Source organism: Carya illinoinensis, chromosome 3, assembly GCF_018687715.1.
Source record: "Carya illinoinensis cultivar Pawnee chromosome 3, C.illinoinensisPawnee_v1, whole genome shotgun sequence".
Taxonomy (NCBI): domain Eukaryota; kingdom Viridiplantae; phylum Streptophyta; class Magnoliopsida; order Fagales; family Juglandaceae; genus Carya; species Carya illinoinensis.
This window is the reverse complement of record NC_056754.1, coordinates 48,658,520-48,672,294: the sequence shown is the minus strand read 5'-3', so window position 1 is coordinate 48,672,294 and position 13,775 is coordinate 48,658,520. Positions and strand designations below refer to the sequence as shown.

Below are 13,775 nucleotides of genomic sequence, written 5' to 3'. Positions count from 1 at the left end.
ATACAAGTCTTTGTAAAAAAAAAAAAAAAAAAAACCCAATTAAAAAAAATGTATAAAATACTCTTTATTAATGGGACCCACTTTTTAATAAAAAACTTATATAAGACTTGTCTATTTAAAACTTTATCCTATGATTACTTTTAGAGAAAATAAAAAAAAATACTTTAATCATGAAAAAATTATACAAAAATAAACTCATAAATTAATGTGACTTGATGTAATACATCATATTATAAAGTTATTTTTATTATAAAATAAATTTAACAAATTCTATAAAACCACGTTAATTTATAAATTTATTTTTTACAACCTCTTAATAACTTTAGCCATTCTCTTATTAAAAACCACCCAAACATGGATTGATCCAAGATTTTCCGGGTTACGTGGATCCCATTCAATATTCTGCTACAACAGGCACGTGAAAGGCTCAAGGGCTCTTAATAGCCTCTCGTGCCACTTTTATCGTTCTCCAAAATATGTAGAACGCCTTTCGGCTACTTTTTGCAGGGCATCAAGAATGCCAAGCTATTTCGATATTAAAATATATACATCAATTATGTATGCCATCGAAATCTATCTCCCTTTATGGCCTCGCACCTGGATTGAGATTCTCAAGCAAATTGGATTGTACAGCAAGCAATGATAAGGGCAACAAGGGAATACGAATACAATATGTTTTTAAGAATACAAGAATTCAGAACTATAGAAAATAGTTATGAAAGATACGTAGAAGTACTGTGATTCATGCTGGGTTTGCAAAGATAAGAGGCTCGATTAGTCTCCTGAAGATAGATGGCCAAACTTTACTGACTGAAACATTAACGATGGCTCAATTGGTTTTTTTATCCCCATTTTTGTAATAATATGGTAGCTAGGTACAATAATTGATAAACATACATGCCTTTATGAACACAACAATGATATGAAATATTTTGAGGTTGAACTCCTTTGCATCACCTGCAGAGCTTTAGGACCTTTACCGATCCTTTTCAAACTCTTGTCAACAAGGTTTAACTGATTGTATTCAACCATCATACCAAAACGGAGGATACACACATTTATAAGGAACTGAACAAAATTAAACAGCTCTGCCAGACATGACCAAAAAGACTGATACTGGCACAGTTGAAGCTTATCCCTCTGTTTCTGTTTGCAGCCATTCTACATGAAGGAAAGCCACCTCCATGCATGGTCAAAACATTCCGAATCCTTCAAAAGCCGTATCAACCGCAGGCCTGTGAAAAAGTGATAATATCAAGTCTAAAAATCAACTTCCAGTCCAGCCAATTACTACAGAGTACTAATAAAGTACTGAACTCACTCCAACAAATAAACTCAAGTCAGGAGACAAAACTTAAGCCATGCTCGTCTTTTATTCTGTTGTAATGGGAAAAATCCTCTACGGAAATAAAGTCAGCTTTCATTTGGGTGCTCCGCAACTTGTGTACATTTTCAAATTTTTTGGGATGTAGGGCTCGTTTGGACACTTATAATATCTCAAAAAAATATATGAATAGTATTGAAATAGTTTGTTAATAGTAGTGAAATTGCTTGAGTTAAGATGTTTTATTGAGTTTTGAAAAATGAGAGAAAAACTTGAATAAATATATTATAAAGTTAAAATATTATTTGAATATAATTTTTTAATATTATTTCTTGAAAATTTAAAAGCGTATTGTTTTTGTGTTTTGTTTAAAAGTTTGAAAAAGTTGTAATGATGAGATGAAAAAGTTGAAGATTTGAATTGAAAAAGTATTTTTTGTTTAAGTGATATTTGGAAAGGAAATATCTAAGAATATTAGAGAATACCTGAGAATACCTGTGTACACAAACAAGGCCTTAATACTCCTCCTGATTTAGAAACCAAAACATTTAATCTCATTGGACGTGGGCAAACTCTATCTCACCTTCCAAAAGTTTGAGAGCGGTAAAACTCTCTTAAAGTTACAAAAAGTTGATCAGATAGACAGTGAGCAATGTCCATACAGGTTACAAACGTGATCTTATGAAAGTTCTAATATCTACACAAATATGTAGAGGGAAAATCTGTATCATTAGACTCTAGCTAAGGAAAAAAGAAAATATGAAACCTGTAATGTAATTGCTTTTTTGGCACTATATGGCATTTTCTTCCCATAAAACTCCAGGACTTAGTATTATAACATGAATGAAACTATAATTTTAAGCAGGGTTTTATTTAACTAAATATGGACACTAGACTTCAAGGAGTGCAGTAAGAAAATTTTCAGGGGATGTACTCTCTGCTTGAATACAGGCCAATTGGAAAAATAACTAGTGACGAGTTTTAAAAGTACAGATCATGCTGACAAGCATAGAATGAGAATCAAGCAGTTATTAAATAATGGAAACTCCTTACTTACTACAAAATTGACGCCTTGTAATCATAATAGATAAAAACTAAAACACCTATAAAAAAAAAAAAGGAAAAAAAAGATAAAAACTAAAATATATCATGTGGGATAGGCTGGGATATTTTACCTGGCTAAGAATGTGCAGGTGCACTTTCTTCTTCCAAGCCCCATATGTCAGGACACTGTTCTTCCATAGCAGATGGATGCAATATATTGATTCTTTGACCATTTCTCCTGCCATATAGACAAAAGCATCCATTCATATAACAATATGCAAATCCTTGAGAGAGAATCTACCGACCCTTTTGAAATTGTGAAAATGAACATCCACAAGTACAAATAATTAAAGAAACATTGGAAGTAAAATAAAGGGTGTCATATAAAATCCAATGCAAAAGTTTCTGGAAGCAACTTGTTTTATTTCGTGGGTAATATTCGAGAATATAAGCCTTCTTATGATATGTGGGAAGAGTGCGATGTGGACCATCAAAGAGGAAAACCTATGGTTTGGATGCCTGTTGAAGAAAAAGTAGGGTTTGGATGCCCGTTCCTGGGCTGCTAACAGTAATCCGAAAATGATAATTTGGTACTTTTGGTTGTTGGGAAGCCATATGATAGATCGGTGGTTTGAGGACTTTTTCAAGATTGGTCTTGTAATTAAATCAATCTAGAATCAGATAAAATATTGCCTGGAATTTGGTATAAAATAGAGAAAAAAAAAAAAAAAGAGATAAGCCTAAGCATCACATAATTTTCAAGAGTAACAGTTGCTGAAAATCTTCAAAGTCATCTTCTTTATTGAATAGTTTAATTATAAATTTTCTTTTAAAAAATAACATCCATCTATAGGCATCTAATACCTAACATAATAACTAATCCCAACAAATAAAACCCAATAACAAAATAAAAGAAAAACATATCGCACTGCACTAAAATTGTAGCCCATACAGGGAAATCTAAAAATTACAAAAAAAAAAAAAAAAAAAAAAAAACCCCTAGACTCCAAAAATTGAATAAAACTAGAACAATAAAAAATGGATTCTCACCATTTACATTATTCTCCTATGATTCAAGAAAACTCATTCTCAAGTTTTGAAGGGCTTTAGAATTCAACTTGTGAATTTGTTAGATTGCAACTCTAGAAAAAGAGAAGAATCTTGGACTTAAAGCCAATTCATCTTCTTTCCTAAGGAAACAACAATTTTTTTTATATATCTGTGGGTGTCCAGGCCAACTTGCATTCACCTCGACTAATCCCACGGGACCCTGAAGTTAACGGCCAAGTGAACTTCCAGTAGACTTGAGGGGACTCGAACTAATGACCATTGGCGAGCAAACCCAAGGTCTGACTAACTGAGCTACCCCTCGGGGTTTCATAAGGAAACAATGATGACATCGTAGCATCCTTACAAGGGAAGCATTAATTTTTTGAAGAATGAGAAAATCGATATTTTACAAAGTTGGGAAAAACATTTGGGGTACTCTAGATGTGCAACATAAACCAGGGAATGAACCTATTCCTTACTATTTTTCAGACCTTCTCCCATCAAAATCCTAGTCCTTGCTTAACCTAAACTCAAATTGAGAGAGAGGAGGGAGAAGTTGGTAGTGGGGGCAAAGAGTAATTACAAAATTTGTCAACTTCCAAAGATTAAAATGAGGTTATGTATAGCACACAAAACAAGCTCTTTCTTTCCAAACTTTAAGACAAGTTAGATGCAAAGGAAGTTGGATGGCTTAGGCCATATTTGGATTCAGAGATGAGATGAAGTGGTTTTAGATGAAAAATAAAAGTTGTATAAAATATCGTTTGAATTTTATTTTTTAATATTATTATTGTTTTGGGATTTGAAAAAGTTGAATTGTTTATTATATTTTGCGTGGGAATTTGGAAAAGTTGTAATGATGAGGTGAAATGCTTTCCGAATCCAAACAGGCCATAATCAATATTACGTAGATCTCTTCCAATCTAATTAAACAATGTAGATCTCTCCCTAAATAATGGAATGGAATATATATATATATATATATATAATTATATACAGGTCAGATGTACCTTCACATGATTACAGGGAAAAGCAGATGTCCGCAAAGTTTCTTGTGCCACATCTGCTGATCTTTTCTTGGGTGCACTAAGTATAAATGCAGCTTGATCTCCTGTAGCAGCGGTAGAGGTGATCCTATATCCAGTCTCCCATCTTCTATGAATCCCTTCACTTGGATAAAGGAAATCAAGTTCAACAACCTGATAATACACAGCAGAAGACAATTAGTTCTTTTTACAGTATTCCATCTGAAGCAGAACATGACAAGGGGGGGAACTGAATTACCTGATTAGCATAACCTGTATTTCTGGACATGACAATGCCCCATTTCACACCAGCAGTGGTCATAGAAGTAACTGAGAAGCCTTCTTTCCACTTCTTATTGATCCATTTGAAAGGAAATACATCACTAACTTTGTAGGACTGCTGAGTGTAAGGCACCCCTTTAATGCCAAAAAAAGAAAGGTAATATTGGCAATATATCAGATAACTGCACCAAAAACTTGCTGGGTAAAGATAATGAAGACCCGCCCATTGATTATGAAGCCTAATACTGAATGATTACCAAGAAAAAAAAGTTTATAATCTATGAGGTCTTTTGTTCATAATCTGTAAGGCATATCATAACCAGCTTTCATCAGAATCTGAGGTTTGTGTAGTTTGGCTTAGTTGGTTTCAAAGGGACTTTTCAAGCCTTACCAAAATGTGTCGCTGGAAGAAATTTTCACTGAAACCAACGAGCAATCTGGATATGGTGGAGAGCATTGAGAAATAAAACTACCATACTTTAGACCATAAGGTGGACTATCCATTAGACAAGGTAATCCAGCCAATTAAAGTTGTGATAAGAGAGGAAAGTATGACTAGTGAAGAAGATTAAGTTAGGTCCCTCAGCATCCTACAGTGTCCTAGTTTATACTCTTTCCCGAGTAGTAGCACATCATGGATATGCTAATCAGATAAGAATCAAAATTTGACAGAAGCCTAAACCAATGAAATTCAGTTACTGTGACTATAATGAACCAAATGTTGCTCTTTGAGAAATTGATATAAACTGAGTGAAGGGACAAAAATAAAGGAAAAATATGTGTGTGCCACTCACCTTGGGACATTACCACCAAGGCACTGCCATTGATTGCGCCAGCCACTGAAGTGATGTAGTAATTCTTGTCCCACTGTTCCATTATCCACTCCTGACGAAACAAATAGAAGAAAAAGTTGCTAAATTGATACATAATTAAACATGAAAATTCCAAAATTGATGACAAATTACAGTAATGCATACCTTATTCAAGAATATAGGCGAGAGTTCATAAACCTGGGATGTAAAACCTGTCCCTGCATCCATAATGATGGCCCACAGATTCACTGATGAAGCTACACAGCTAATGTACAAACCATCTTCTCTTCCTTTCTCCACATGCTGGTGTAGTCTTGAATCCATAACATTGTAGTGATACCTATCGTATAGGAAATCACACGATAAGATATAGACTCTAAAACCAACAACTGGGAAGGATAATCCTATGATAATGGTTATGCCTGGCCTCGTCATCAAGCATATTTGTGTATGGTCATGGGTTCAATTAAAAGGCTCTTTTGCTCTGTTATGCTGAACCTATATAGCAATCTAGAATGTATGCACAAGCAGAATTACTACTGATCCCTATGATATATCTACAACTTTGAATATACATTATCCTTTAAGAAATTGATTGAGTAGCCAGGCTACACGCCAAAAGTTATAATATGATCAAGATATCCAGAACTAGTGACTATTTCCCACCAAAACATTTTGAAGTTAAGGAGACAATGATCCAGGGAAAGTAATTTAAAAATCTACTGCAGGGGGAGACATAATGAGACCAAAAAATAGCTTCCCATGGTGACCCTCAATCTTGGTGCTTCAAATGTTCTAACTAGACTGCAATGCAAAAATTTATGCCTATATAAGACCAAGAAGATAAACTATCAAATCTACATTCAACCAAAAATTGCCAGGCAAAGAAACAACATATATAGTTAGAAAATTCTAGATACTATGACTCACATAGAAAAGAGAGCAAGTGTCCATATCACACAATATTTAAACATCACTTACCTTTGCTTCATTGCTGATCTGGAATTATAGACTGAGATCCACTGGGTGGCTGGAGTACCTAGTCGAACTTTCTTTTTAAGCTGCCCAACATCTTCTAACTCAACAAGTGATCTCCCCCTTTTTTGACCCACCTATATCCACAACAAGCAGTTAAAAGATGGTTCATGAAAGCAGACCAAAAAGTCAAATTACCAAACCACCTTTATAGCTCCATCAGTTCTGATTGGTCGCAGTGTTGGAATGGAACCAATGCTGTCATCAAAAAGAGAAATTAGCTTCGAGTAATTTGGTTCTTCATCAAATCTCATATTGGTCACCATCTCAAGAAATTGTTGAAAAGGAGGAGGGCACAAGCAGCATAGAGTCTCAGGAGGAGTTGCCATCTTCTTCTTACAAACAAGAAATCCTTTGTTCTCTCCCTGCAGCCCAAGAGACATTGACATTGACATTGAGAGAGAGAGAGAGAGAGAGAGAGAGAGAGAGAGAGAGAGAGAGAGAGAGAGAGAGAAGGAAAAGACATGGCAACCCTATAGACTTTAAGCCACAAAGTTGTAGTTGTCAATGAATGGTTGAATGGAATCAGGAATTAGAATTGAAGTGAACTTACAACATAACCTTGCCAGGGAAGTTTGCCTCTAAGGAGAAATACAAGGGTATATGCTAATGATTCAAGGTCATCCCTTCGGCTCCCTGTCCTACCCAAATGAGTATGTACACTTGCATAACGAACAGTTCCCCTGTCAAAAGCATCAGATGAATTGGGCTATCACAACTTATGGCTTTACAAATGCAGCAGCTCTAAAGGAAGTTAATTGTAAGAAGAGGCATAAATTTTTTTTTTTTTTTGATAAGTTGAAGAGGCATAAATATAAAATGAGTTTTGCTACATACAAACACAGTCGCGCACTAATCTGTGTACCAATACTGATTTATTCATACTTAAAATTTAAATTAACACTGTTTTCAATAAAATCTACTTTTTGACCAATCACATCATATTGGTGCACAGATTAGTGCACAATTGTAATTGCAACTATATTTTTCCATATAAAATATACTTTTAAATAAAAAGGAAAAAAAAAAGCTTCATATAAGAAAAATCACATATAAACTTGGTTAAGCCAACCTATCCTCTGAAATAAGGATTTTTTTTAAGCACTTTCCTTCATTCTGGAATAGTAAAGAATGATTCTCAAGAGTTTTTTCCTTGAGGCATTAGCAAACAGGAGTGAGTTTTTTTAAACCACCACACTCTGATCTGAACTAAAGAAAGTTTTTTTGAGGCATATGGTCACCTGAAAATGTCAGGCTTTTGGTCATAATCGACGTGACGACCAGAGGATGCATCCTTCCATCTTGACGCTGAAGAAGAAAATATAATTGCAAGTCACATTTTTCTATTGACGAATAAGTATAGATGCATCTCCAGATGTCAAAGGTTGTTATAACTTATCCAACCAAGAAAAACATACCCAAACCAAGATCAACAAGATACAACTTCTTTTCATTAGGTGTTCCAGGCTGACCAAGCAAAAAATTCTCTGGCTTAACATCTCCATGCACAAAACTGGTGTGAAAACAAGCAATTATGAATAACATTACCCCCAAAAAAATTTGAAGAAAAGAAACGACAAAATTTTGCAAGGTACCCTTTATAATGAAGTTGCTCTAGAATTGATATAGCCTCCACGGCTATACAAGCAACCATCTCCTCAGACAGCCTGTCAAAGGAACAAAGAAACTAAGAGACAAGAACAATAAATTCAAAACAATAATTCCATAAACGGAAAGATATACTTTTTGAGAAGCATTCATTTTTTCTTACATCTGGTTGTAAGAGTTCCAAACATCCCATAAGCTTGGACCTAGCATATCCATCACCTACATTCACAATTAGGAATGATCAATATTCATGGCAGTTACTAGATTCAATGCACATAAGACACACGAGTAAAAAAGGTGCTAGAAAAAAACTCACTAGGATATAGTAGTCTCCTTGTTTCCCTTTATAATGGACCAGGGGAAGTCCATAACAACCATTAAGATTGCTTTATTATAATTGAAATCAAAAGATTAGTTACATCATAAATATCAGAATTCAATTAAAAGTAAGAATTAAACTTACCTGTATACTTGCCACTCATAAGGAGGACCACAATGACCTCCTTTACTTTTTCGAGGCTCAAATTTCAAAGCAACCTACAAAAAGAGTACAGGAGAATTCCATTAGGAAAGAACAAACTTCCTAGGTAAATCTAGACAGGTAAATCATATATCAGAAATGCACAAGAGAAGAAACCTACCTCAGAGGCATCAGACCCATTTCGCCCTGTACCACCAGTCACTCTTCTTCCAACAAATACTTGCCCAAAACCCCCTTTACCCAGCTTTCTGTCTAATTTGTACACAGGGGAGTTACCAACCTGAACCTGAAAATGATAATTAGGGGGGAAATTACCTCAAGACATGTTTCAATACAATAAATGCATGGGGAAAAATCATTATGGGTTAAGCTGTGTTGTTTCTATCTTAATATAGACACAAGAATGCATCAGAAAATGTACATTTTATGTAAATCAGAGCATATCACCAATATATATACCTATCATCTCTTAATTGGATTTCAAAATACATTACATGAAAAGCGAAAAACATTTAGACTTCAACCACTTGGAAGTTTTTAAGTTGTATATTCAAGTTTATTCCACAAAACTACCACACCATTTTTTTCAATTCAAGTAAAAGAGTTAAAAGAGCATTTATAATTTCAAACAACCCCCCCCCCCCCCCCCCCCCCCCAAAAACCCAAAAAAAAAAAAGTGCAAAAAGCTCTCTGTGAACTTCAGAACCTAACTCTTCACACTAAGCAAGCCTAACTTTCATCTTCTTTAACTATCTATCAAAACTTAACTTAAAGCCAGAAAATAGAGAAACCAAACCAGACTGTTGATTACTTTCTAGAAAACATGAAGCCCCAATTATGTGGTCAATATATTACAGCAGACTGAGGATTTAAGAAGCACACAAGTTATGTACAAGTCAATTGACCAGTGTCTCAAAGGAAGAATGCCTCTTTCATACTATTGAATCACCAATTGTCCAGAAAACCTTATGCCCATAAGAAGAGGTGAATTTAATCATTTAACTTGATAGGTACACTCAACAGTAGGAAAATATAATGGAAATAGGGATAATATAGAGTTGACTCAGTTCCAATCAGGACAATTGATCTGATACCAAATTAAATGACCAATTTTCCCAAAATACGATCATGGAAGTATATGAATTTAATCATTTAATTTGTCTATCAGTTACAAAGATACCACATATGGAACTCACACAAGCCTCCAATCACAGTTGATGAGCCTTGAAAAACTGGTACTATGAAAATCCCATAAGAATTTTGAAAATCAACCATTTGAAGCTGACTTTCCACATAAAAATGGAGATTTTTGTTAATTATTCAGGTTATTTATTTTGACCGTACTAATGTTAATCCAGATAAAGATACAAATTATACATGATCAGAGAAAAAAGAAGAGAGAGAACAAATATGAGGGGTACAATAGATTTATATATAGAAACAATCACTGACAGGTACAAGGAATCCATAGCAAGAGAGTAATAACAATTTAAAGACTGCAGCTTGAAAGCAGAAAGAATAACCCTTTCAGGAATTGGACTTGAGCTGGGCTCCTCTTCAGCAGCTAATTTTTCTGCACTTTTGTGAACCACCAACTCATCCTGAATGGCAACTACCTGTCTCCCAGGCAAGTCCAAACCCCCGCGTCCCCGTCCACCAACTCCAGCACCAAGAGGCTTGGAGATCTTACCTTGATTCATAGCTCTAAGTCCTCTTCCTCTTCCGTTACCAGCTGGTCCTGGATTGAGAAAAAAGAAATGCTGGGGTGATTGGATTTTACATAATTGGGTTAAAAAACTGAGGCTTTGGAGCCTTTACCTTTTCCCACTCCAGGCCACACAGTTGGAACTACAACTGGAGGATTCTCGTGGACATTATTCACCCTCTTTGAGCGCCGAACTCCACTTCTCAAATCCGGCATTCTTTCCCATAAAAAAGAAAATCTCCGTCTATCTTCCACTCCAAACCCAAAGAACTTCGAACTATTGAAATCTAACCTAACAAAGAAAGAATTATTATGAGAACATTTAAGAAGAAACAATCCTCTAGTAACTGTTTAATTGAGAAAATGGTCACTTTGGGAGTCAATGTCAGATATGTAATAAAAATACTTGTCTTTATGATCCTTTGATTTTCCCTCTTTTAATAACCTTTGAACAAACAATGTGCACAAGTATTAATGTTATTTAACTTGTATCACACTTTATAAGATCTCCTTTCCACCTATATACAAAGGGGAAGAACAGAAATTATCCAGAACCTGATAGTAAGCCAAACTTAAGAGCTAGTTTCAGAAAGCAGTCCCATAGCATTGTTAAAAATGATGGTGAAAAGCCAAGGAGCACTATTTCATTCAAGAAATTCTAATGGGCTATTTTCTAAATGGTGTCAACTAAAGTTTAATTGCATAAAAGTATGATCCTTGAAATTGAGATTTTAAACTGAAATATAACACTTGTGTAAAACGCAATGGTGTGCACTTAAAAATAATTGGTCTTAAGCTATTCTCTCTTTTTTTTTTTTCTTTGCATGGGGGGAGGTCCGGGGAGCTATGTAATTAGGACCTTTCAAACCCAAATTTGAAATGCAAAACCAGCTATGCTGAAATATTCTTTTACCCTCATAGGCTCATTGTTATGCAGAATTCCATCACCAAGTGGCTTTGTGGCTGACATGTCAGAATTGCAAGCAATGGCAGACAGGAATGAAAAACGGCTGCATTGTTCTTAATTCCGAGTTTCTTGAAAGACAGCGATAATCAGATCTTATGGGGATGAAACATACGCTTACAGCTACAACTTTACACACTCCATTCACGTGGACAGTTGGCTAGATTTGAGTTCTCCATCTCGGTTTTCCTATTCAATTTTGTTGCTCTTGGCATTTGTAATTGTAATTGCTTCCTTCATCTCTTCCTTTTTCCTTTATACTGATCAAACAATGTTTACAAGGAATCAAGTTCACAAGAGTTACATTGCAGGCTTATATCTATCAGATTCATATATCACATATCACATACTAAATATAAAAGTTCATCAAACTTAATCAGATTCAAGCTAAAAATTTATTCTTTTTTATTTTTAATCCAGAAGTCCCTTTATTCCTTACAAGCTAAAACATATTTGATCTTCTTCAGTTGGCAAGTAAACCAGTCACGGAGGAATGGGAGTTTTAACCCATCGGTTACATATGCACATCCAAAAGAAAAAAGATACAGAACTGAATTCCGAAAATATATCCATAAAGCATAAGCCAAGCTAAAAGCTCAAACTTTCCGACTTTACTCAAACAAAATCAAACCCACCACAATCGGCCAACCACCGATTATATTATCTTCCCAGAAAATCCCGTGTAAACACGTTACAGGCGTAATCACAAACCCAATCATACACATAAACACACAAGACCGACAAAAATATGAACACCCGCACAGGCTCATAACTACCAATGCACCTTCAACACTAAAATTAAATTTATATAATCATCAGTATAATACGGAATAATGGGCAGGTATTGATGTGATACAACTGCTTATTCAGAATTAATAAAGCCCATTTGCAGAAATGAAAGATGAGAGTTAAAAAACAAAACCTCATCAACTCCAACAAACACGCACCTTACGAGATGAATCTAAATTTGAAGTTGGTTGGGACAGATGATCATAAAGATGGCGCAAGAAAATTGCAAAAGATTGAATGTTTGAGAAAATGGAGGCTGCTCATGAAAGAGAGGCGATAAATGAATTGACGATCGGTGACTTGGGTGGGTATGTGTGTGTTAGCAAGAGAGAAGGTGTGAGCGTGGGGGAGAAGGTGCACGCGAACCTAATGCACACGATAGGGTAGTGGGTTACGTGTAGTGTGTGATGTTGGGCGTGCAGCTTCACTCCGTGGGCATCTGCGTATTGCATACTTAGCTTCATTGTTTGAGATTAGTGTCACAGCGTGTGAGAAATTTGCTGTCACAGCCCCCGAACAAGTTCTCACCGACCAAGTGGCTGTCAATTAAAAAAAAGAAAAGAGAAAATTCTTTATCAAATAAACGATTAAAATGAAAATCAATAACATCAATTAGCATAAAAAAATTATTAATATTTAAAAAAAATCAACTGTTTTAAAAAAATATATATTTGCAAGCTTATTTTTTCACACAATGATATTACTCATCATTTTAATTTTTATCATCTTAGTATTATTTTATAATGTGACATTAAATTATTAAAAATTATTTATTATATTTTACTTATAAATCTATTATCTAATGTCTCGTTATGAAATAACGAGATAATGATAAAAAATTAGATAATAAATTTTTCTTTTTCACACTTTAACAAATTATTTAAGTGAGTTTTACAATATTTAAGTGACAAATGGAGAAACTTATGTTTGAAATCTCGCATTATTGGTGTGTTTTGGATCTCACATGGGCTCCAACTCATGGCTTCAACACTAAATATTTGGAAAATGGTAATATGTCCTATGGTTTTACCTCGTCATTTTAATTGTATATATATATATATATATATTTTTTATTTAATAATTAAAAAAGTGATTAGTAATATATTATTTTTTTAATATTTAGAAAATATTTGAGAAAAAATTACAATTTACAATATGGAACACGCAAAACGGTCAAAATTGGCCGGCATAATAGCATCACTCTAAATCTTTGGCAATTTGCATAATGTTAGATATTAAGAACTAAGAAGTCTTAAGGCTGCGTTTAGATGTTGATGTAATTTTAGATTATTTAAGTTAATATATAAATAGTAATATTTTCTGAATCTCATTAAGATGTGTTTGAATGTAAATAGGTTGATATATATATTTGAATGCATGAAATTAAGATGTGTTTAACTTTTTTATAAAAATTTAAAAAAGTAGTGATCCCATCAACGATTGATTTGAAATGAGTTGAGTTGATTTTAACAATTAAATACACTATTAAGGGAGGTTTCAATAGTAAATTGAATTGAAGTGAGATGGGATGAGAGTTAAAAGTTGAATAAAATATTGTTAAAATATAATTTTTTAATATTATTTTTATTTTAAGATTTGAAAAAATTAAATTATTTATTATATTTTATTTAAAAATTAAAAAAAATTATAATAATT

General features: G+C 34.1%; 1 protein-coding gene across 1 annotated transcript; it reads right to left on the bottom strand.

The window, feature by feature from the left end:
- Window positions 1–774: 774 nt before the first annotated feature.
- LOC122305031 (casein kinase 1-like protein HD16) lies at window positions 775–12,481 on the bottom strand. Its single transcript, XM_043117297.1, has 20 exons — window positions 12,278–12,481; window positions 11,280–11,590; window positions 10,480–10,653; window positions 10,185–10,399; window positions 8,822–8,947; window positions 8,644–8,717; window positions 8,497–8,566; window positions 8,344–8,399; window positions 8,168–8,239; window positions 7,991–8,085; window positions 7,814–7,880; window positions 7,126–7,255; window positions 6,719–6,937; window positions 6,519–6,649; window positions 5,703–5,877; window positions 5,520–5,610; window positions 4,703–4,860; window positions 4,429–4,617; window positions 2,500–2,606; window positions 775–1,235 (listed from the first exon to the last, which is right to left on the bottom strand). The coding sequence occupies exons 3-19, from the start codon at window positions 10,580–10,582 to the stop codon at window positions 2,547–2,549; spliced, it is 2,031 nt and encodes a 676-aa protein (XP_042973231.1). The 5' UTR covers window positions 10,583–10,653; window positions 11,280–11,590; window positions 12,278–12,481; the 3' UTR covers window positions 775–1,235; window positions 2,500–2,546.
- Between the last annotated feature and the right edge of the window lie 1,294 nt (window positions 12,482–13,775).

What these genes read in the sequence shown, in the direction of transcription:
- LOC122305031 (XM_043117297.1), bottom strand. Translation starts at nt 10,582, where the DNA reads ATGCCGGATTTGAGAAGTGGAGTTCGGCGCTCAAAGAGGGTGAATAAT. An exon ending in TTCCCTGGCAAGGTTATGTT is followed by an intron (nt 6,938 to 7,125) that starts GTAAGTTCACTT and finishes CTTGGGCTGCAG; the next exon opens with GGAGAGAACAAAGGATTTCT. An exon ending in TTCCCTGTAATCATGTGAAG is followed by an intron (nt 2,607 to 4,428) that starts GTACATCTGACC and finishes TCTATATGGCAG; the next exon opens with GAGAAATGGTCAAAGAATCA.